Source organism: Triturus cristatus, chromosome 3_2 (genome assembly GCF_964204655.1).
Source record: "Triturus cristatus chromosome 3_2, aTriCri1.1, whole genome shotgun sequence".
In the NCBI taxonomy this organism is placed as follows: Eukaryota; Metazoa; Chordata; class Amphibia; order Caudata; family Salamandridae; genus Triturus; species Triturus cristatus.
The window spans coordinates 1,062,123,785-1,062,148,230 of record NC_140584.1 but is presented as its reverse complement, the minus strand read 5'-3'; the positions used below and the strand labels follow the sequence as shown (position 1 = coordinate 1,062,148,230).

The following is a 24,446-nucleotide window of genomic DNA, read 5'->3' as shown; positions in this document are numbered from 1 at the left end:
TAACCCTGTACGGACTGGGCTGTAATTGATAAACAACTGTTGTGAATTACAAATGACCTTAGTCAATAGAATTTTAACACCCTTTTCAGATCCAGACACCTCGACCGTGTTGGTTTTGCGGGACAGATTTGACCGCTCTTTTGCGGCACAGAAGGTTGACTTCTTCCTGCAAGAGCTTGAGGGGAGACGTGGACGCTTTCGAAGGAATTGAAGGCGGTGGGGCAGTGAACCTAAGACGATAGCCATGTTTTACAATATTCAAGCCCCAGGCGTCTGTCGTAATGTTTTTCCACTCTGCCAGGTAATTTACAATGCTTCTCCCTACCGGAGTGGATAACAGAAGAGAGGGGGGGACGCAACAGGTTGTCGTCCTCCCTAATTTGTTTGCTGGGAGTTACGACCTTTCTGTGGTTTGCGATGAGATGGGTAAGGCAGCTGGTATTGCTGCGATCTGCTTGACTGACATTGAGGCGTTTGAACCCTCTGTTCGGAAACGTTGGTGGTAAGGGCGGAATGAACGCCTTTGTTCTTTAGATTTTTCTAGTCACACCCCTTTTAAGGTATACATCTCTGCATTCATTCATGCCATTTCATTGTCGGCGTGTGAGCCGAAGAGGGTGGAGCCCGAAAAAGGTCCATTTTGCAGCCGTAACTGGGCATATGGTTTCAGGGACGTTAAGCGCAGCCAGGCATGCCAACGTGGAGAAATTCTGTTGCAGTAGCTATGAGCAGCCAGAACAGAGGAGTCTGCTGTTGGGCTGATTACTAGGTTGTAGGCCATATCCCCCTCCTGAACAATTTCTGGAAAATCTTGTGTATGTTCTTTGTGTAGGTGGTCCGCAAAGTGCAGGACTGAGTCCCACAAAGCACGGTCAAACCGTCCGAAGAGGGCTTTGGCACTGGCCGCTTTCATGGACGTAGCCACAGTGTTGCAGATCTCACATCCTGATGAATCCACCTTTTTGCTTTCCTTATCGGGGGGGTTGGAGGGGGAGGGGGGGAGACGAAGCAGATGGAGGTGGTGTGAGACTTTCGTACCGCTAAAGTCAGCACTGAATCAGGAGGGGGGTTCCTCCGTAACAACAGTGAGTCCTGCTCCGGTGGATGGTATTTCTTCAGGAGCCTTGACGGTGCTGATTTTGCCACTGCAGGCGTAAGGAACAATTACGTGGCCGGATCCAGCAGGCCTGGCACTAGCGGAAGAAGTGGTCTAGACGCCGTGCGTTGGTGGAGGGTCTCGAAAATTATAAGACGTTGATGGAGTCGGTGACTCCATAGGAATGTTCGGTTTCGTTCCGCTGCAAACCAGGACCTCTTGAAAGGTAATGATGTCATCAACTGGGGAGGACAGAGGTTGTGGTGAGTCCGACAATGTAGGAGAATAGTCTCTGATAGATGAAGACATCTCTATGGTGGTGATAGTGTGAACGTGATCTTGATCTTCGGTAGGAGTGGCACAGCGATTGTCGTGATCTCATGGAGGAACGTGAGACCCATCTCGAGATAGACAGCGCGATCTTGAACGTGATCTCTAGGAACCGGTGTGTTACAAGGCACCCTAGGAGCAGACAGAACAGGTGCTGGTACTATTGGAGATGCCGGAAGCTGAGGTACTGGAAGCTGAGGCGGAGCTAGTAATGCCGGAAGAAGTGGCACTGTGAGAGCAGCTGGGTCCGGTGCAGGTGGAACCGGGGTGGGAGACGCAGTTATCTCCACCAACGAAGGCGATCTGGATTAAGAGTCAGATGAGGAGTAGATTCTCCTTTTGGAGGCCTTTCCTCTCCGACATAGATGACCTCCTCAACGTCGATCTCCGTGTCGACGTTTCCTCAATGCCGAGCCAGTCAATGACGGCAAACCTGTTGGCGCCGTACCGCCTCTCGAAATAGACTGCCTAGACGGCAACCTAGACCGGACTCGTTTTATGGGTGAACGCCTCTCAGACCTCCCACGTCCGCTGGAGGTTGAGGTACTAGCTCTGGTGGAAGATTTTCTTCCCCTCCGCTCAGAGGTCCCACTGGCTACTTGCTGTTTTCTCCTCTCTTCCCTGCAGGCAAATCTTCTCCCTGTCACGCAGAGTACGTCGGGAGAAGGTTTTGCAGATGTCACAGGAGGCAGAAAGGTGAGAGGAAGGTAAACAAAAAATGCAGACCTCGTGAGGGTCTGTTTTAGCTTTTTTGCTGCCACATCTAGAACATTTGTCAAAAAGAGATGGCATTTGGAATTGGAAAAAAGCCTCTTTCCTATTTGAAAAATACTTTGCTCCCCAGAGAAGGACAAAAAAAAACACTGAATAAAGCAAAAAAAACAGTGAAGTATGAAGAGTTAAATTGAAGAAAAAAACTAAAAAGGTAGAGTTCAATGCTCCAAGGGCCCTGTTAGAACGAGCTGGAAAAAAGAACAGCGGTACCTGCCTCTGGCTGAGCATGATGGGATATTGGTGCTCTTAAAGGCACAGCTTTCTTTTTCTACACTTATATTGGCAGCATATCGGCTACAGGGCCGGGCACTTCTGCATATCTGTCTGTTCATAGCAAAAGGGCTTGTGAAGGTTCTTTTTCTGTGACATTACAAAAAGGATGTATTCTGAGAGCATATGTAATCACAGTCTCTTCTTTTGCCATTTCAAAACGAAGAAATCTGAACACTGTAGTCTACCCTTAAGCTACATTAGGACTTTTTAATTGACTTTAAGGCCTTCCAGAAGAAAGACTAACTTCATCACTTAAGAACATATTTTGGATAAAGTGCTCCAGGGTCAACGCACTTTTCTGTCTTTCTCTGCCAAGGTGTACATTGTTTCTAGGGAAAATCTACCAACTCTAGATATTTTCGCAAACTAGACACCCAGGGGAGTACAGGGTGGTGTGCCTCTCATGGATTCCACCACGTTTTCTTACCCACAATGTCCTGCAAACCTCAAAAATAGGACTAAAATAGGGGACGCCCCACTTACCTTTGATGAATTGCAACAAGAATACACTCTACACAGCACACAATACCACTATCTTAGGCTAATGCATGCCCTACAGCGGCACATCCAGCATGGTACCCCCATTCCAGATTACTCACCTTTGGAAGACAGACTCCTCCTTGACCCTATCCTGGAAAAACCAACTTATTGTGAATAATATACCAGACTCCTTGGTGGCCTTGAGAGCGGCTTGGACAGATGATTTGGGACACAGACAACACTGATTGGCAGGAGGCAGTGCAGAGCCCAAGAGAAATTGCTGTATGGACACGATTTAGATTAGTGCAACTCAAGATACTGCACCGTACATACTACCCCGCGCACGCTCCTACACACCTGGGGGAAAAACCACACACAGCGCTCTGCGTTAGGAGGTGTCAGCAAGAGGGCACCTTTTTTCAAATTCTGTGGGACGGTCCTGAGATCGAATATGCTACTTACCAGTATGCATCTGTTCTTGGCATGTAGGGCTGCTGACATTCATATCTGTGCATAGATCGCCGCCTAGTGTTGGGTCCGGATGATTGCACATTGTCCTGGAAGAGTCTTCGAAGTATCACGAGATAGGTGGCTCCTCCCCTGGACTACAGTGCGCATGGGCATCCCCACCATCCTTAGATTGTTTTTCGCCATTGTGGCATAGATGGAGTATAATACAGTGAATGATGACCATGCTAACCAGTGATTACTAAATGCTACAGCTGCTACAGGCGCCGGGGAGGAGGGTGGGCGATATGAATGTCAGCAGCCCTACATGCCAAGAACAGATGCATACTGGTAAGTAGCATATTCGGTTCGAGGCATGTGGGCTGCTGAATTCATATCTGTGCATAGATTACATAGCAGTCCCTCCCTTTAGCGGCGGCTGCCCGTGCCAGCTGCAGCAGTCTGAAAAAGAGTTTTGAGAACAGCCTGTCCTACAGCAGCTTGCTGTCTTGAGTGTACATCTACACAGTAGTGTTTGGTAAAGGTATGTATAGTGGACCATGTGGCTGCTCTACATATCTCCTCTAGAGGAATATTTCCCAGGAAAGCCATGGAGGCCCCCAATTTTCGTGTGGAGTGGGCTCTTGGATGAATCGTTAGTGTGCGCTTAGCTTTTTGATAGCAAATCTGTATACACTTAACGATCCACCTAGCTATTCCTGCTTTGGAAATGGGGTTGCCTTTGTGCTGTGGAGAGAAGGCAACAAACCGTTGTTTTGTCTTCCTGAAACTTTGTGTTCTATCAATAGAGTACATGAGAGCTCTTTTGATATCAAGTGTGTGGAGCATTCTCTCTGCTACATTCTCAGGATTAGGATAAAACACAGGCAGTTCTATGGATTGGTTCATATGGAACTGCAAGATTACCTTGGGCATGAAAGTAGGGTTGGTGCGTAGTACTACCCTGTTTGTATGAACTTGTATAAATGGCTCTTGAATGGTTAGTGCCTGAAGTTCACTAACTCGCCTTAGGGAAGTAATGTCAACTAGGAAAGCTACTTTCCATGTTAGAAATTGAATCTCACAAGAGTGTAGAGGTTCAAAAGGTGGTCCCATCAGTCTGGTGAGGACCACATTAAGGTTCCAGACTGGTGAAGGGGGGTGTCGTGGAGGAATCACACGTCTGAGTCCCTCCAAGAAAGCTCTGATGGCAGGCACTTTGAACAGAGAGAGGTGCTGCCTAGTCTGAAGGTAAGCTGCCAGTGCGGTTAAATGTATACGGATGGAATTTTTTGCTAGATTGCATCGGTTTAAGTGTAATAGATAACAGATAATGTTTTGCGTTGATGCATCCAGCGGATTGATGTCATTATTTTTACAATAAATGACAAATCTTTTCCACTTAGCCGCGTAGCAGGCTCTGGTAGTGGGTCTCCGTGCCTCCTTGATGATATTCATACATTCTGGAGGCAAGTTTAGGTAGCCAAATTCTAAAATCTCAGGAGCCAGATTGCCAGGTTCAGCTGTTGCGGATCTGGGTGCTGAATCTCGCCATGGCTCTGCGTTAAAAGTGTGGTGGTGAGCCGTAGCCTTTGATGCGGTACCACGGAGAGTTCCAGAAACGTAGTGTACCATGGCGGACGTGCCCACGTTGGAGCAACCAGGATGAGCGCCATCGAGTGTTGCTTGAGTTTGCGTGCCACCAGCGGTATTAACGGTGCTGGGGGACAAGCGTACGCAAATCTGCCGGACCAGTTCATCCATATTGCATTGCCCTGCGACTGTGGATGTGGGAACCTGGCGGCAAAGTTTTGGCATTTTGCGTTTTCCCTTGTGGCGAATAGGTCTATCTCTGGATGACCCCACTGCTGGAAGTACGGTTGGAGTACTGATGGATGTATTTCCCACTCGTGCATCTGGTGGCTGTGTCTGCTGAGCAGGTCTGCCATCTGGTTGTCTTTGCCCGGGAGGTGTTCCGCCATGAGGAAGATGTTCCTCTGAATGGCCCACTTCCACATGCTCTGAGCCAGATGAGACAACTGTGGCGAGTGTGTTCCTCCCTGCTTCTGTATGTAGTACATGGCAGTCATGTTGTCTGTTCGGATCAACACGACTTTGTTGCACAGGTGCAGTTTGAATGCTTTCATGGCTAGGAAGATTGCCATCAGTTCCAGAAGGTTGATGTGCATCTTCTTTTGCTGTGTCGTCCATAGTCCCTGCACTGTGTGATTGAGTACATGAGCTACCCATCCCTGGAGAGACGCATCCGCCGTCAGTATGATTTGTGGAACAGGCTCCTGGAACGGTCGGCCCTTGCAAAGGTTTTGTGGATTCCACCAATGCAGAGAGTTGTATGCCCGACCGCTCCCCAACACTAGGTCTTTTAATTGTCCGTGGGCCTGATTCCACTGGCGTGCCAAGCACTCCTGAAGCGGGCGCATATGTAATCTTGCGTGCGGGACTATGAAGATGCAGGAGGCCATCATGCCTATCAACTGCATAAACACTCTTGCTGGGAGTGAGTGTTGAGGTCTGAATTTCTTTATGAGCAACTGAATGCTGTTGATCCTGACTGAATTTGGTTGTGCCGTGGTTGCCAGAGTGTCTATGGTTGCGCCTAGGTACTGCTGTACGTGGTTAGGTTGAAGGTGGGACTTTGGATAATTCAGTGAGAAGCCCAGGCTGTGAAGAAGGTGAATGGTGTGGGACATGTGGCTGGCACAGTGCTGGGCCGACCTTCCCTGGACAAGCCAGTCGTCCAGATAAGGATAGACATGTATGTGTTGTCTCCTTAAGTGTGCCGCCACTGTAGCCAGGCACTTGGTGAAAACTCTGGGTGCCGTAGTCACCCCGAAAGGGAGGACTTTGAACTGGTAATGCTGATTGAAAACAGTGAACCTGAGATACTTTCTGTGTGAGGGGTGTATGGGTATATGGAAATACGCATCTTTGAGGTCTAATGTCGCGAGAAAATCTCCCTGACTGAGCAACGGTAGTACTTGTTGCAGAGTGAGCATGTGAAAATGCTCTGACAGAATGTAACGGTTTAGAGGTCTTAGATCTAGTATGGGTCTGAGAGATCCATCTTTTTTGGGGATCAGAAAATACAGCGAGTACACGCCTGATCCTTGTTCCTTTGCAGGCACGAGTTCTATGGCTCCTTTTTGGAGCATACTGAGAACTTCCTGTTGGAATAAGTGCAAGTGCTCTGCGGACATATGATGGTGTCTTGGTGGTATGTTGGGTGGAGGGAACGTGAACTCTAGACAATAACCGTACTGGATAATTTCTCTCACCCACCTGTCTGTAGTAATGGATTCCCAGACTGGCAGGAACTGTTGGAGTCTCCCCCCGACAGGTGTTACGTGGTCGGGGGGCAGTGACTGTTTGTTGGTGGCGGAGGACCTGGAGCTGTTGTTTCCACGGCCTCTGCCTTTGACGTTGTTTCCACGGTATCCACCTCTATTTTCATTATAGGTGGTCTGTGTACCTCCTTTAGTGTACTGCGACTGTTGGGAGTTTTGGCTTTTAGCCGGTCCTCTGTTGCTGGAGCGACGAAAGGACCCACTCCGAAACTGCTGTGATTGCAGAGCCCCCATAGACTTTGCAGTCTCCGTATCCTTTTTGAGTTTCTCTAGGGTGGTGTCAACTTCGGGGCCAAAGAGGGAGTTAGGGTTGACAGGTTGATTAAGTATAGTTGTTTGTATTTCTGGTTTGAATCCAGAGATTCTTAACCCAGCATGCCGTCTTAACATGACGCTGGTGTTAAAAGCCCTAGCTGCAGTGTCAGCTGCGTCAAGAGCGCACTCAATGGAAGCGTTGCTTAGAAGCTTCCCTTCTGTAATTAGTGACTCTGCGCCTTCTTTATACTGATCCGGGAGGTGCTGTAGCAGTGTCTCTAGGGTATCATAATGTGCCCTGTCGTATCTAGCCAGAAGTGCCTGAGTATTGGCAATTCTCCAGATGTTAGCTGCCTGTGCAGCAACCCTCTTTCCTGATGTTTCCAAGACCTTAGACTCTTTGTCTGGGGGAGGAGCATCACCCGTTGTCTGTGAGTTGGCTCTCTTCCGAGCATTGGAAACCACCAATGAGTCTAAAGGCAACTGTCCTTTTATGTAGGCAGGGTCCACAGGAGCTGGCCTATATTTTTTTTCAATTCTAGGGTTAAGGACTCTCGCCCTTGTGGTCTCCTTAAAAATGTCATTAGCTTGTTTGAGGACCCCCTTCAGCATGGGCAGAGTTTTAACAGATCTTTCTGAGGTAGAGAAGGTATCCATTAGAAAGTCGTCCTCAATAGGATCAGTGTGGAGCTGTACGTCATGATTGTTGGCGGCTCTTTCAATTAAGGCATTGAAAACAGCCGTATCCTCCGTAGGAGCCGTTTTCACCACATATGCCTGTGTGTCTGGAGCAGTATGTGGGTCCCCTGCATCAGTATTGTCCACCCAAGGTTGGTTTAGGTCTTCAGGGTCAGTGTCCATAGGATAAGTGCCCTCTATATCATCAGCATCTCCAGCATCCACATTAGAGTGTGTGGGTGAGAATGACTGAGGTTCTGTGGCACAATATTGAAGTTGTTCCACTAGAACCGGTGATGTGGTTCTTTTTTTCTTTAATGGAATTTTGTAGGGCTCCATTGGTGTCTCTGTTACTATTTTCCGTTTGAATATGGAAAGTCTACCAGTATTGGCGTCGATAAAGTGCCTGGGATCCTCATCGTCGTGAGGCATCGCAACAGCTCTCTTTTCCGTTTGAATTCCTGTCGGTGCCTCGACATTTTTCTTCGGGTCGATAGGTTCTTGTGGGTTGAGACCCTTCTTGGCGTCGAACATTTTTGGTCGCACCGCTGGTGGGAGTCCGAACTTTGTGCGTCGACGCGATATGAACCGCGCTGACCACTTTTGGCTCCGGGGCCGTTTTTGCGCCAATCATGGAAGCTTTGGTTTGGATGCGTGATAACGACTCGACACCTTCTGCTTTACAAAGGGAGACGGTGGCGTGGATTGGACACGGTCCTTCGGCGCCTTTTTCGTTGTGGCATCAAGCCCTGTACCAGATGTCGTTTTCTGGACACGAAGACTGGAATGGGGTGGCTCTCGAGGGCCGCTCTCCATATGTGTGTCGACGCTCCTTGGCGTCGATATTTTCGGTTCGGCAACCTTGACCTTGATCGTAGGTGCCGCCTTCGGCTCGACGTTCGTAAGACTCCGTTCACCTGATGCCTGAGAAGTGAATCCGAAGATGGCACCTTCATACATACAGTGTGGGAATGTAGAGCCCTGGCCGAGTTGGAGGGGAGTGGTGAGGTGCCTGGCCAAGATACGCGCTAGGGACATCCCTCAGACCTCGAAATTACTCCTTTTACATAGCACCGAGGGGATTGGTGGTAACCGATACAAACACTGGTTATTCCTTGGCCTTAACCTTTCCAGACGAGATATTGGCAATAGAAAAATGCAAACCCATCTTTATCGGGCGTCTGGAAGAAAGGCATTGACTTTTGTATGGGCCTTGAAATTAATGGGTTTCAGGTGAGGGAGTGCCTGCTAAAACACCCCAAAATTTGGCGGCGATGGACTGATTACCGAGGCTTGGTCCTAGAGCCTGTGCACACCGCATATGAGCAACTGATCGCAGAAATTAGACACTATGGACGGGACACTCGTGTTGATCCTCATGTTCCTTAACATATATACGTGTTGTGCAGTGAGTAGTGAGTTGGGGAAGGAGGGGGCAATCGGAGGATCATTGCGCATAAGCTTGTGTTTTATTATTGTTTTTTTCTCATTGTTTCCATTACTCCTTGGTATTCCCAACAGGGATAAAGCTATGACACGTATTCTGCGATTTACAGTACTTGTAAGTGTTCCTCCAACAGTTGTCTGTCAAAAATTTCAATAACATTTGTTGTGAAAAAAAATGGCTGTATTGGCAGCATTCAGATTTTTTCTCGCCGAATCCATTTGTTAGCTGTTTTGAGGTCAAGAATGGGTCAGAATTTGTTCCCATCGACATTGATCTCGAGTGCGAACGGCAAGTGGGCCTCAAACTCAATGGGAGCCTTGACAAACAAGGTCTTTGGTTAGACTGAGAAGCCATAGACGTTGATACCCCACGACGTTGATCTGCGGCGTTTCTCCATTGATGAATGGGAAGACTGCGAACAGGTCGTAGGCTTACCTTTTCTCGAAGTCAATGTCCTCAATGTCGACTGGGACTGATGGAGTTTTTTCGAAGCTTTCTATCTGGGATGCCATCCAGAGTCAGCTGAAATAGCCCTAGTAAAGGACTGGCCCACTCCTTGCTCTGTAGTCTCACATGCAGATTGTGTCTGCTGTCTTAGCAGCTCCTCTACTCCCTGTAGGCGAATTGTCTCCCTGTCACGAAGAATGCACCTGGAAAAGTCTTTGCAGCGTGGCAGGCCTCAGGAACATGGTTGCATGAAAGACAAAATATACATTCCCTGTGAGGGTCTGCCTGGCCTTTTTCTCCCACAGTCAGGGCATTTTTGAAGGAAAAAACACTAATTTCTGTCAGAAAAAGGCAGGGAGAGGCCAAAGTCGCCGAGTGAAGCAATATTATTGAAGATTCAGATGAGTATTTTAAGGAAAAAACAAAAAAATTGCAGAGTTCAATGCTCTAGGATCCTGTCAGCAGGAGCCGGAAAAGAATTACCAGCAGCAGTTAAACTTCCTTGTTGGTTTAGTCTTACATAAATAAAGTCATAAAACCCTGACATCTAAAGTGTTTAAGAAGCATTTGGCTGGAGTAGACCAGGAGCGTTGTAGTGTTATAGACTTGGAAATTTGAAACTATCTAATAAAGATATAAGGGGTGTGCTCTCAAATGTTTCACAAAAGAAAACAGCATAGAGCTCAACAACTGAGAACACCTGCAATTCACCAACCCTAAGAGATAAGCAGGTCATCTTTCCAGATAGATGCTGCAGTGCAACCTTGCGAATACATTCGGAAGGAAGACCCATTAACTTAAGCACTAGATTGAACTCCCATGGAGGCAAAGGTATTCTTACGGATCGGTGAACCTTCTTTAAACCTGCAAGAAAGTCTCACTAAGGGAAGTTTATAAAAGGAGACTTATGTTGGACTCCTTCTGTATGTGGTTATTCTCGCCAGTTGTACTTGGATAGAAGCAAATTGCAATTTAGCTTTGAGAAAATACCACAAAATTATTTCTATTTTTTTGCAACGAGTCAGCTCCCTTACATCAAATATAAAATCTTTTCCATTTAAAAGAATACCATTTCCTTGTTGGTCTATTTCCTTCCCTTAGGAAACCAATGGAATCTTGAAGCAATTTTAAGTGTCCAAATTGTCAGGCATCCAGAGTCCTACTGCCGAATGTCAGGTTTCTATGGGATTTGGCCTTACTGTCTTGTCAGTAGGGTCAGTTTGCTTAATAGCCTCACATATCTTACTAAGGTCCTGGGCCCTTCAGGAACGTGTACAATCGGCAGCTTAGACCTCTTTAATATCAGATTCATTTCTAGAATTATAGGGTTGGAAGGAAAGCTATATGGTAATGTTCCAAACCAGTAAATTATTACCCAGAGATTTTGGATCCCATCTCCTAGACACGAAGCCCTTGCATTTTGAGCTCTAGCAAATAACCTCAGTATGAGAAAAAGTCTTGCAATACCCTATAGTCTGAGGTCTACACAGGTTTTTCTGCAAACTATCTGCCCTTTGGTTTTGTTGCCTGAAAGATTTGCTTGGCTTTATGGAAGGATTCATGGCTAGTAAATCAAGATGAGATTTTATGAGCTAAAGGCGATATTGATCTTGAGCCATCTTGTTTAAGTACTGCATCATGATGGTATTTTACAGCATATTAGATTTTAGTGCAGATGTAGGAGACAGTCAGAATGACCTGAAAGCTAAGTGGTCTATTCTCCACTTCAAAAACTGATGTGGTATGTTTCTTTTGGATTTGATATGCCCCGAACAGACAGGAGTCCTAAGTGAGCACTGCATCCCAGAAATGAAGCATCTAAAACAATTGTCTGGGTAGTTATACCTTGGTGAAACAGAACTCCTTGCATTAGATTGCACTTTTTGCACCAGCAGACTATAGAGGTCATGTGTGAAGCCTTGTGTATGTGTAACAATAGCCACGCAGGAGGTTGTTGAGCCCCAGAGACAAGATATCAGATGCATGTTTGGGTTTGAAGACTTTTTGATAAGATTACATGTTTCCCAAATGAATGATAATTTGTCTGTCAGAAGAAAAGCTTTCCCGTGCATTGTGTTTAAGGTTGCTCCCAAATAACTCTGGCTTTAAACTGCTTAGAACATTAAATTTTGGTAAGACAGAGACCAAATCGATGAAGGAGAATCTGTGGCATGAAGATCTTCTCCGAGTTTGGTTGAGCTGCTGGCTTTAAGTAGTCAATCAACTATATCCGGATAGTTCTATCTTTTGATGACATGGATGAGTAGCTATTACTGTCAGGTTTTTGGAAAATGCCTAAGGAAAGATTTTAAGACCACATGAGAGTACAGCTGTGCATTTTCTGTTCTAGAACACGAATGAATTTTGTGCTTCTTCACATATAGGATGCAGAAATACACATCCTGGAGGCAATCGCACACATCCAATCCCACTTTCTCACATCTGGATAGGTGTGAAGTAAAGTTGGCATTAAGAATATCATATCTGATCAATTTGTAGGAGAGATGTAGGTTTAGTATAGGCCTGAAATCCTTCAAAGCATATTTTGACTAATAAGCATCTTAAAAATACGCCATACCCTTCTTTGGAGACTGGATCTATGGTTATGTCTAACAACGACGGACAATGCCTCGTTTTTCTTCCCTCCCTGTTTTTTTTTTAAATTTTATTTTTTTAATTTTTTAAATCATGGAGCTCCTTCTTCAGGAGTCCTTAAAGGTAAAGGGCTCAGCCACAGAGTTAAAACCCTCACTGGGCCATTTTCGCTCTGTTTGGCCTTCATGTCTTAACGCTTGCTACACAGCCTGACTCCCTCATTATATTTTCATGTCCATTTGGACATTTTCACATAAACTTCACACTCAGAGGTGGAATTTGAACACCGACAACAGGTCATGCAGACTTTGAAAGCTTTTAAACATCCTACAGAGACGCAAATTGAAAAAACAGGACTAAAAGTTGACAGAAAAACTGATGCAATTGTGAAGAAGAAAAAAAAAAAAAAAACAGCCACAGTGTTGCTAGGTCCAAGTTGGAAAAAAACTGCTCTGAGAGGGAATTGCCAGTATAGTATACAGGCACAGGCGACCTTTATTTGCATCATGCTAATGTAATGCATATCAGGCATCATTTTAATCTCATTGACACAACTTTTAGCAGCAGTCTAGGATCAGGATGTGGCAATGTAGTTTTGTAAGGATAAGTTACTTACCTGTAATCCTAGTTCTCTTCCAGGGGTATACTCAAAGTCATAAGCACTGAATATTACCGCCCATGTGCGGGGACCCCGGATATAATAAAAATTATACACACACACACATATATATATATATATATATCTATATATCTATATATCTATCTCACACACATTTGCTCTCATATCAATGCAGCTCCCATCTAGGAAGATAAACAATGTCATTACACACAGACTGTATTTGCCAATATATATATATAAAAACACAAGAGGGCAAGTAGCACTTGAACTCTGTTTTTTAATGAGCAAAGTACTCAAAGAGCAAACTGCAAATAAAGTACATTGTTAGCCTACAAGCTGCATTGTAAACCAATAGCATAGAAAATGAAGCATTTTCAACAAAAACTGGCACCGTGCCTTTAAGGCAGCCATGGCCCCCAGCTTCCCATCATGCTTCAGGGGTGTCAGTTAGGTCAGTTGTTCTTTGTGTAATCCTGAAGAACAGGGCACTAAGATAGCCTTTAACAATGAAGAAAAATCTCATTTGCCTGGGGAGGTGGGTGGGTTGCTTATGACTTTGATGAGGATACCCCTGGAAGAGAACTAGGATTACAGGTAAGTAACTTATCCTTCTCTTCCAGGGGATCCTCATCAATAGTCATAAGCACTGAATAGAATAGCAAGCTCATCTTCCACCTGCAGGCAAATGAGAGAGAGAATAACCCAACATATAATAACAGTCGTAATCAACTGTTGAACAGATTCCTCAAGGAGGCCTGGCCTACATGAGTGTCTGTTTTGGTGTCTGAATCTAGACAGTGGTGCCTCGTAAAAGTATGGACGGACTTCCCAAGTTGCCGCCTTACAGATTTCAGATAAGGGCACGTTATGGAGAAAAGGATTAGTAGCCACTTTTCCTCTGGTAGAGTGTGCCTTGGGAGTAAACCCAAGTGGCCTCTGCGCTAGTTGATAGGCAAGCTTGATACATGAAACTATCCATCTGGAGATGGACCTCTTTGAAGCTGCACAACCTGTTCTGATCCACCCACAGTTTACAAATAGTTGATCAGATTTTCTCGTGGACTTGGACCTATCCAGATAGAACTTTAAAACTCTTTTCAAGTCCAAAGCCCTCTTAGTTGGAGTGGAGGGATTAGGAAAAAAGTGGCCAGAGATATGGACTGATTTACATGAAAATCCAACACCACTTTAGGGAGTAAAGAGGGGTGCGTCCTCAATACGACCCTATTCAGATGAAAAACTGTATAAAGCTCCTTAGAGCAGAGAGCCTGTATTTCGCTCACTCTGCGAGCTGACATGATCGCTACCAAGAAAGCCGTCTTCCAAGAAAGGTGTTGTAAGGTTGCTTTGTGTATGGGTTCGAAAGGCGGACCCATAAATTTTGATAGTCTTTTACAACTTGTAATTGAAAAAAGGAAGGTAGAGAAGGTGAACATCGATATGCAGTGATAGCTGCTAAGTGCACCTTAATGGAAGGAAACTTCAAACCTGCCTTTGCCAGATAGAGCAGGTAAAGAAGGATGACCTTTTCCTGTCCTAGGTGGGTTACAATTGTTTTGAACACACCACAAAATAACGCTTCCACTTGCACGCATACGAGTGCCTCGTGGAAGGCCTTCTTGCTTCTTTCAAGATGGACATGCAGTCCTGTGACAGTCCTAAGTGGCCATACTAGAGTACCTCAGGATCCATGCTGCCAAGTTCAGTGAGGGAAGGTTGGGGTGATGAATCCTCCCGTTCATCTTGGATAGCAGGTCCGGCCTGCACGGCAGCTTCCTGTGAGGGTACTCACAGATGCAGAAGGTCCGGGTACCACCATTGCCTTGGCCAGTCCGGGGCAATTAGTATCATCCTTGTGCGTGAATGAGACAGCTTCGTCACCACCTTCTGGATGGGAGGGAGGGGTGGAAAAATGTACACAAATGGCCGTGACTAGTCTATCAAAAGGGCATTCCCCTTCGATCTTGGTCGGTAAAACTTTGAGGCAAAGTTTTGGCATTTCGTATTTTCTTCCTCCGCGAAGAGGTCGATGGTGGGACGACCCCACGTTGTTGAGAACCCAGTCTTCTCTGTCCTCGAAGTGATGACAGAGTGTCTGTTCTCACGTTCTGTTCTCCCGGCAGGTGGACTGCTGTGACCGATAGATTTCGTGCCAGGAGCCAATGCCAGAGCGTGTTCCCCCCTGTTTGTTCAAGTAGTACATGGTGGTGGTGGTGGTGGTATTGTCCGTCTGTACTAAGATCGAATTTTCCCGAATCGAGGGGAGGAAAGCCTTGAGGGCTAGGTGCACGGCCCTCAGCTCTAACATGTTGATGTGATAGGATCGTTCTTTTGGTGACCATAAACCCTGAGTCTGGAGAGACCCCTTGTGGGCTCCCCAGCCCGGCAGTGAAGCGTCCGTGATTAGTGTGTGAGCAAGCGGAGTTTGATGAAATGGAATTCCGACTTGCAAATTCCCCTCCTTCATCCACCATAGGATGGTGGCTCTTGCTGCGTTTGAAAGGTTTATTCTTTCGTCCGAGATAGCTGCTTGTTGGTCCCATTTGTCCTCCAGATCCTGCTGAAGAGGACACATTCGCAGTCTGGCATTGGGAATCAGGAAGATGCAGGATGCCATCGACCCTAACAGGGAGGCAATCCGACGAACCGGTAGATTGCTGTCGCGCAGAACCAGCTTGCATTTCTGCATGAGGGAACACTGTCTCTCCTCCGAAGGAAACACTTTTCCTACTTTGAAGTCTAGCAGAGCACCCAAGTAATGAATTCTCTGAGTTGGTAGAGAAGTCGATTTGTCGAAATTTACATGCAGCCGGTGACAAAGTGCGAGACCGTTCAGGAAATGATTCCTCACACTGTTTGGAGAGGGGCCTTTCAACAGTCAATCGTCTAAGTATGGGTACACGAAGATCCCTCTGCGTCGCAGTGCGACTGCCACTACCGCCATGCACTTCGTGAACAGCCGGGGTACTGACTTCGATCCGAAGGGCAGAACCTTGAACTGGTAATGAGAGGATCCCACCAGAAATCTCAGGTATTGTCTGTGATGCCGATTTATTGGAACGTGAAGATACGCATCTTGCAGATCCAGCGAACACATCCAATCCCCTTGTCTGAGATGTGGATGTATTTGGTGGAGAGCCAACATGCGAAACTTCTCCTTTCTGATGGATTGGTTGAGTGTCCGCAGGTCCAGAATGGGTCTGTACTCAGATTTGAGACCCTTCTTCTTTACCAAGAAGTATCTTAAGTAAACTCCCCTCCCTCTCTGAGCTACTGGCACCCTCTCGATGGCTGACTTTCTGAGAAGGGTGGCCACTTCTTTTTGTAAGAGCTTCCGTTGGTGACACGATGATGGAACTGGTGGAATTGGGGAGGGCGGTGTCGAAAACAGAGAGTACCCATGCTGCAGCGTAGCTAGCACCCAACGATCCTTCGTGATAGCTCCCCACTTTGAGATTTGCGATACTTTTCTCCCCCCCCCCACTGGAGTGGAGGACAGTGACGGGGGAAGTGGGCACTCATTGCTTTGACTGCGTCTTGGCGGAGTTGTTACCTTGGCGCTGATTTCCTCCTCCTCTGGAGGAACGTCTGCCCCGATACGGAGATCGTTGTTGACCCTGCTGATCCTGGTTTTTTTGCCAATGAGGGGTTTGAACCCTCTGTTGGGAGGATTGCCGGTTGTTAAGGCCTGTATCGTTTGTGGAATTCCTTTTCTTGAGGCCCACTGCCTTCAGTGTGTCCAGCTCTGTTTTCACGTGGGACATCTCCTAATCAGTGTGAGACCTGAACAGAGAGGAACCAGAGAAGGGAAGGCTCAGGATACGTGCCTGCGCTTCTGGCTTGAGCGCGGTCAGTCTGAGCCAAGATGTTCTTCTGGCACATATTCCGTGAGCATAAGAATAGGCCGAAAGAATAGCTCCATCCGCAGCAGCGCTGATAACTTGGTTAGACACCAAGGTGCCCTCCTTCAAGATTTCCTCAAAATCTTTGCGGTCCTCCTGCGGCAATTTCTCAGTGAATCTCTGCAGTGAGTCCCAGAGCGATCTGTCATACCTGTCCAGGAGGGCTGATGCACTGGAGACCATTAACATGGAAGCGGAAGTGACACAAACCTTTCTACCCCATGAAACCTGTGCTTTACTCTCCTTGTCTGGTGGTACAGTAGAGGAGGCGGCGGCGGCGGCGGCGGCAACAGCGTGGGTTTTCTTTGCCGCAGCAATTATGACAGAATCTGGGGGAGGATCAGCTCTAAGGAAGAGCGGGTCGTCCTCTGGTGAGCGGGACTTTTTAAAGATTCTCGCTGGGGCAGTCTTTACATTCGCCGGAGTAAGAAAGATGTCCATTACAGGCTCTATGAGGCCTGGTACTAATGGCAATAAAGGTCTGGATTCTTCTCGCCGGCGTAGAGTCTCAAAAATTACAGAGGACTTACTTTGATGAGTCGGCATAGGAATGCCTAGCTTCGCCGCTCCTCTACCCAGAATGTCTTGAAAAGTGTAGATATCCACCGGAGAGATATCCACCGGAGAGACTCTCGACGGTGAACTGTCTGTCAGAGTAGGTGAGTAGTCTATGGGACGTCAGAGTGGATGAAGACGGAGGTGGAGATCTGGGTGTCCTCCTCCTGCTTCTAGATCAAGACCTCCTACTGCACAAGCGCGCTGGTGTGCAACTGCGAGCTCAGTCTCTTGAGAGATGACGTTCTCTATCAACAGCCTCCACCGGACGAGACAACGAAGCCCTGTGAAGAGGACTTGAATAATGCTGGACCACTGCTGCCGAGAGTTTGGCCCAGTGATGCAACGGCATGTACCACCGTGGTGATAGATGAATGGAAGGCGATCTGTTTCTCTCTCGTCCCTCAGGAGGCTTTGTAGGAGGAGGGGAGGTCCCCTGTTCTTGTGCAGACCTGGTTGGAGACTCCTGGTGTCCCCCTGACTCTGGACTGCACCACTCGAGATCACCACTTCTGGAGACCTTGATTGTGATCCTTGATGAGAACTGGGCGAGCCAGTTCTAGATGTCGGTGATGGTGAAGAGGATAAGCTTACTGGAGGGGAGGCCTCTTTGGATACACAAGCTTAATACTGGTGGCGATCGGAGTACTCTCCTTTCTTCTTTTCGGATTTAGATGCATTAACCTCCCCTTTCATCTGATACTTTGATCGGGATTGCGAAATTGTCTAAGATTTCTGTACACCTATGAATGAAAGTGTATGGATCCACACCAATAATATATTAAAGGTGTGACGGACCAATAAACATATTTTGTATGTGACTATTTTTTATGCCCTGAGGAAGTCGCCGGGCAACTTACCCGAGACGAAACACGTGTTGGCTACTGTCCTTTTCTTGGCGCTTTTAATGAGAACAAAGAAGACTAAAGGAATAAAAGAAGAAACCTGTTTGTTTGATTTACTGGACTCTAAATCATTTTTTGTCATTTTTATTGAGAATTGTCGCTTACAGGCTCAACTGCCTTGTTCTTGCTCGGGAACGTCTATTTGTTTTTCAGTTTTTTCCTTTTGTCACTTCTGTGACGGAGGAATATTGGGGCATAGGTGGCTGTTCCCCTTGATGTTCCCTAGAGCACTTTCCTAATATTGAATTATACAACTGACAGGATCTTGGATGTGCGCAAGGTTGTAACCCTGCCATGGTTCGAAGTTATACTCTTTGGAAATATAGTTAAACAAGTGTTCTGGTTCCAACACAACTATTCTGGTTATGACGATTAAAGAAGAAACCATAACATGGACAATAATTGCATAGTATTTACATTACAACTATTAGCATTTTAATGTTTACATTACACATTTGCAATTTAAGGAGCAGGCAAATGAAGTCATTTACCCAGAATCACATGCCGAGCGTTTTGCAAACCCTGGTATAGAACTAGGGGCTCCAGATTCAAAGGTCAGCAACATGGAAACTAGATCACAACCCCTACCATCAAAAGCTACCTTCTTCACTACATCACAATATATTAAGAACATCAGAGAGGCTAGAAAAGTGACACCAATTACAATATGTAGCAGATGTATATGCCTTTCAGAGCATGAATCCTAGACTATGTTACCTTCATATAGAGGTTAGACGATCTTCAATATCTTTTTCCTTTAAGCAATGTATTAAAAAAACATGAAGATGGACAACGCACCTTAGGCAAAGGGAAGAAAAGTCTGAAGAGCTGTAATACCAATGTGTTTCTAGCAAAAAACCCTTAGATCTAAGCACAAATTAAACATAGGAAACATATTAGCCAAACTGAGGGGTAATCTGCATCCTGACAAAAGATGTTGAGTTCAGGCAAGCACACTGTGCATCAGAAAGGCACATCAAACAAAGAGCATAAGTAAAAAAATAAATAAAAAAAACACAAACTCACAGGTTAGGGATGTCTATTAGCTAATGTGGTGGGTGTGGCACCAAACAAAGCATTTGAGATCTGAGCAGATCTTGCACTGTTGCATACACGATTGTGAAAGGTATCCAAATATTCCTCTGTACGATATAATTGGCTCATGCACTGTTCTGGACTTTTTATTTTAGGTCTCTTACCAGGCAGCACAATTTGCTGGCGAGATGCCAAGCTATCTGGTTGCGAAAAACCCATTATGGACTCACTAAGAAATTGCAATGGTCTTAAAGCCTGCACAGTAGTTGGCTTTATTGTGGTTAATTTCTTTGCTTCTTATTCAATGGATTTCCTTGTCTATCTTGCTTATATTGTGTGTCCCTCTCCTAGAAAATACCCTGTGTAACATTCTTTTGATTGGCTGACTTGTGAACTTCCACTACTCACTTTTATGTTACTACTTTGTTCATTTTGGTTAAACACTCCATAAGAGTGCATGTGTTTTCCAGCCGACTCACTGGTGCGCTTCTCTTTCTCAATGTCGCTCCATGGTCTTCTCTCCTGCACTCTGTGTTGTACTCTCCCTCATGTGCTTCTTTCCCCACCTTGTTTGTTGATTTTCCATTCCTCTGCATCTGCTTTCATTTTTACGTTAACTTCCCCACCTGCTCCCCTACCCTTCTCCTCCGTTGAATCCCAACAAGGCTAGATTCTACTGCCTTTACCAACGCTCGTTTTGTTTAAGCAAGACTTCAGATATTGGGTAGACTGACAGGGATGCAAAATCTGTGAAATGCAATTCTTGCGACTTAAAGGTTTATAATAGATTGTGGTCAAGTGAATGCAGTACGGTCAGTCATCTTTATGACTTCACCTAATATATGATTATACTTTCCCTCCATGCTCTTTGCAACAAATTTATGCTATAAAACTGTAATATAAAAGTGCCAACAGACCTTTAACGGGGGGCGGGGGAAATTTCCCCAAAACAGGAATGAAAAATTGACCAAAGCTGGCAGAACCCTTTACCAAGTGAATATGTTCACTAAAAATAGAAAAAAAAACAACCAATGCAAAAAAGACATAGGCGGGGTAACAGACCTTTGTATACGGTTATGGCAGAACTAATCTAGCCAGTGCTCAGGAGGAGGGAAGGTTTCTTGCTAGAGCAAAGACCATTTTGGGGTACAGCTTTCAGGAGCTGGAGTTGGCTGCAAGGTTACACATAACCAACATGATTTTCATACAGAAAAATGTATCAATAAAATATAGGAGTAAATGTGGATAATGGCAAAGAAGTGCTCACCGTAACAAAAGCAAAACAAGTCCTCCACCGACTTTTGTAATGCCTCTGTTTCTACAGTGTCGATTATGGTCTTGTTTACAGGTACCACTTTATTTCTGAGTAATCTTGCAGACTTTTCCTCTTCAGCAACACCTTATAGGAAAAAAAACATGTTCAAAGCAAGCAATAAAACTTAATTACATGGTAATAAAACAAGTTGTAACAAGATTGCGCAGGCTTTGCCCACCTGCGCTGTATGACAAGGTGAGATTAAAATTGGCACCATGATAAATGGCAAATGTGATAAAGACACTTAGTTAATATTGTAAATACTGCTGTGACTACAGTACTCGCTTCTTACATGCGACAACTTTACCACTCCATCATTCGTATTTGCTTCAACAAAATGAACCAGAATGAAATTCAGCATGAGGAGTGCTCATGATCCCTCACTTCGCCCCATTGCATGGCCCCCTCTAGTATCGTTTTTCTCGCATTTTTGCGGGAGATGGACTGTTGTGGGTTTTATGAAGAAAGAAGGGGCTGAAGATGTAAATACTATAGTACTTGCACTTCATAACCACCTCTATTTCTGCATGTGGAATATTCAAAAGCATGAAACTGGGTACTATGAAAAACACTGGGTAGATGTAGGTGGGCTAGCAACCTTAAATTAACATCTTCAAGGCAGTCTGATCAAGTTGTCGGCGTCACAGAAAATGTTCAAAGCATAGCGCATAAGATGTACAGTCTTGGTAGAGCACACGACTGGGGAGTAGTCTCAAAATGGCACAGATGCTGTCAATACCATAAACTTAGAAGCAGGGGTTCTTAGAGGAGAAGCATACCCTCAGCAATCACGAGATGGAGTAAGTGAGAGACAGGGAGAGTGTGGGTGCAAAGAACAGACTGAATGAGAGCAAGTGTTAGATACAGCTTGAGCGCCACCGCCAGTGCAGGCACAAAGCAGCAAGCCAGTCAAAGCGGCTGACAGAGTGCAAGCGACCACGCAAGGGGGCGCGCACGAGCGACCAAGCAAGAGGGCGCGCACGAGCGACCAAGCTAGAGGGCGCGCACGAGTGACCAAGCTAGAGGGCGCGCGCGAGCGACCAAGCTAGAGGGCGCGCGCGAGCGACCAAGCTAGAGGGCGCGCGCGAGCGACCAAGCTAGAGGGCGCGCGACCAAGCTAGAGGGCGCGAGCGAGCGACCAAGCTAGAGGGCGCGAGCGAGCAACTAAGCTATAGGGCACGAGCGACCAAGCAAGATCTTAAGATGCATAGTTATGTAACACATGGGGCCTCACTCGATTTTACTTTAAATTCTAGATACTTCCAAGTCCAAATTTTACCAACATCTTAAACGTGGTAGGTATTCAAAGGTGGTTCTTCAAATCTAGAAAATGTCGCCAGGGAGCCGAAGAAACACTATACAAAAGCAAGGGATGTGCTAAAAAAATGGGAAAGAGTGTGGGCACCCTGGCGGAAATACAGCAAGACGAGCATGGGTGAATAGACGCTGGCAAGATATGTAAAGGTTTTTACTTGTTGCCCGCGAATACACTGGGATTGATATTCTGTGGTGACCTCACTATGTAACAACGGACAAATTCTGTACTGTATGGTCTCTCGAGCTTTGTTAATAAAAAGAGTTTAAAAAAAAAACATGTCTCAGACCAGCATTTGCCTGTAATGCATTTATTGATCACAAAAGAAGCAGAGATGATTCTGAAATCTACAATTGCTCTGAACCAATAAGAGTCTCTGCTCTAAGGATTCTTGAAAAATTGAGACATGCAAGTAAATGTCCAGCAAGACATCAGGGAGACAAATGATTGTTCTACTCACTGCTCCCACTCACTTCAGGTTGTTGACCTGTACAAATAGTGGTGCACTAATGAGTTGAGAGCAATAGCATAATGGTGTCAATCCCACTACACATTAGGGTTAGGGTGGGGTACCAATGCCTTAGTGTGACCTCAAATGAGCACAGGAGACAATATACACAATGTAACTATGGCTAAACTGGGACTGTGGACGATCTTGTGTGCCACTCAGCATAGAATGGAAGGGCAGAGTTGGTGGGATTTTACTGCCTTTGAGGCATTCAACGGCTTGCTACAGGATAAGGGCTACAATGAGCAGCTTGCATTGGCACACCACTCTTAAAATTAACCTCCCCCTTGGATGCCCACCCCACATCCACTTTCAAACGGTAACATTGTTCTGCACAACAGCCTACTGGGCTCGCCATGTCCAATCAGCAGAAGGACTATGAAGGTTTTTTCATTCATTTTGTGTCTCGGAAGAGATGCACAATATTCAGGGAATCAAGAAAAATAAAGATCAGATGAAAAGAAAGAAATATCTCCTAATTTGTTGAAGTCTTTCTTACGGACCATAATGAAAAGGCAAAGAAACTCCGCAGCAGTGACCGTTGTGGAAATTAGACCGCCTGGATAGCAGACTAGAGGGAGAGAAGCAAGCTCTCGAATCTCTGCCAGCAATGTGTGTGTTTGTTGGAGAGCATACGCCAGGGGCCCAATTTGAGTTAGAAAATCCGCAAACAATTTCCAAATAAAAGGTACATCTGACATTTCTCAAATGCAGCTCAACGTTCAGAGCCTACACAAGCTTATGTTTAAAAATGTGGGGGTTTTTTGTGTTTGTTTTTTTAAACACATTGTTTCGTTGTGTGAATGCTTTATGATTGGTTAAACTATTCTCCAAGTCACCAAGCTTTTCTAGTTCTTGTGTTACTACATGTTGTTCTTTGACTGAAGAAATATAACACCTTTACATCCAAACAGCATCATAATCAATATAGCCTCTTTTTAAATGTAGTACTGATTAAAGATACTCTTGCAGTTCACAATGAGAGACCGGGGGAAGGAAAGTGATTCATGACATAAATGAAGATTCATATGATGAACTAGAATTATAATTATTAACATTTTCTTCTGCATCATAGAATCTTCATGGATTCATAAACACTGACTAGAATAGTATGCTCATCATGAAAGGCCAGCAACTCCAAATGTGAACGATAATATAACAAAGAAGGCTTGTCCATTTACGGAAATGCCTATTTTTAGGTCTCGCCTGACCCAGCGCATGCGCTGGTCTGGCGAGACTTTTTGAGAGGGCTCCAAAAAGTGCTACCAGGCCAGCCTAGAGCTACAGTGTATGTGCGCGGGCGCGCCGCGCTTTACTGCGATTACTTTCACGGCTGCACGTCCGCTTTGAAGTTTGATCGCGATCACTTTCACTTTCGCGGCCGCACGGCCGCTTGGCATAGCCAATAGGTCTCGCTTTTGGGACCTTATAAGTATTTAGTTATGCAACTGTGGCATGGCTAAACACTTATAATGTCCCAAAGGCGAGACCTATTGGCTATGCCAAAGCTTGTATTATGAGAGGGATAGAATTCAGAGACATTCTTCTACAAGTGTGCACATTAAAGATAACAATCATACGAAAATCCATACAGATCTCCAGAAACATCTTTTAAATTCAGATCTCTTAATGCGATTGTTGAATGTTTCATATTTAAATGCTTCCTAAAGAGAACAGTTAATGCTCCTTATGTAAAAGAAATGTAGACATAAGTCAAATATATACTTTTCGTTCAATCATTTATGCGATAGATGGGCTGATCAGGTGAAATCAAATAACCACTTTTGATACCTGTACTACAGAAACTATGGATAGAATTGAGTGATCAAGTAGTACTTGTGCAACAATAAAAGCCATACACAATGTAATCAGAAACTTCACCGACATAGATTGGTGACAGAGAAGAATTAATATTGGCAGCAATAAGTTAATCAATGAACTACTGTAGCTTTTTTGGGCTGTCAAATGTTCTTGTTGTCTCGGAGGTATTTTAAAAAGTTGCAGACCTGATGAAACCATACACAATAACTAAGCCTCTCAGAACTGGAAGGTTAATTTTGTCTATAGGATAGTGCCATGGAATGGTTGTGAATCAGCTCCTGCTA

The 24,446-nt window shown here is 45.4% G+C and overlaps 1 protein-coding gene across 7 annotated transcripts in view; it reads right to left on the bottom strand.

Moving 5' to 3' along the window:
• GTF2I (general transcription factor IIi) overlaps positions 1-24,446 on the bottom strand; it is a 1,662,009-nt gene that overhangs the window by 1,514,815 nt on the left and 122,748 nt on the right. For all 7 annotated transcript variants that reach the window (XM_085649796.1, XM_085649797.1, XM_085649793.1 and 4 more), the window contains exon 4: positions 20,471-20,602. In XM_085649796.1, the coding sequence (XP_085505922.1) occupies positions 20,471-20,602 (132 nt within the window). The remainder of the gene's footprint in view (positions 1-20,470; positions 20,603-24,446) is intronic.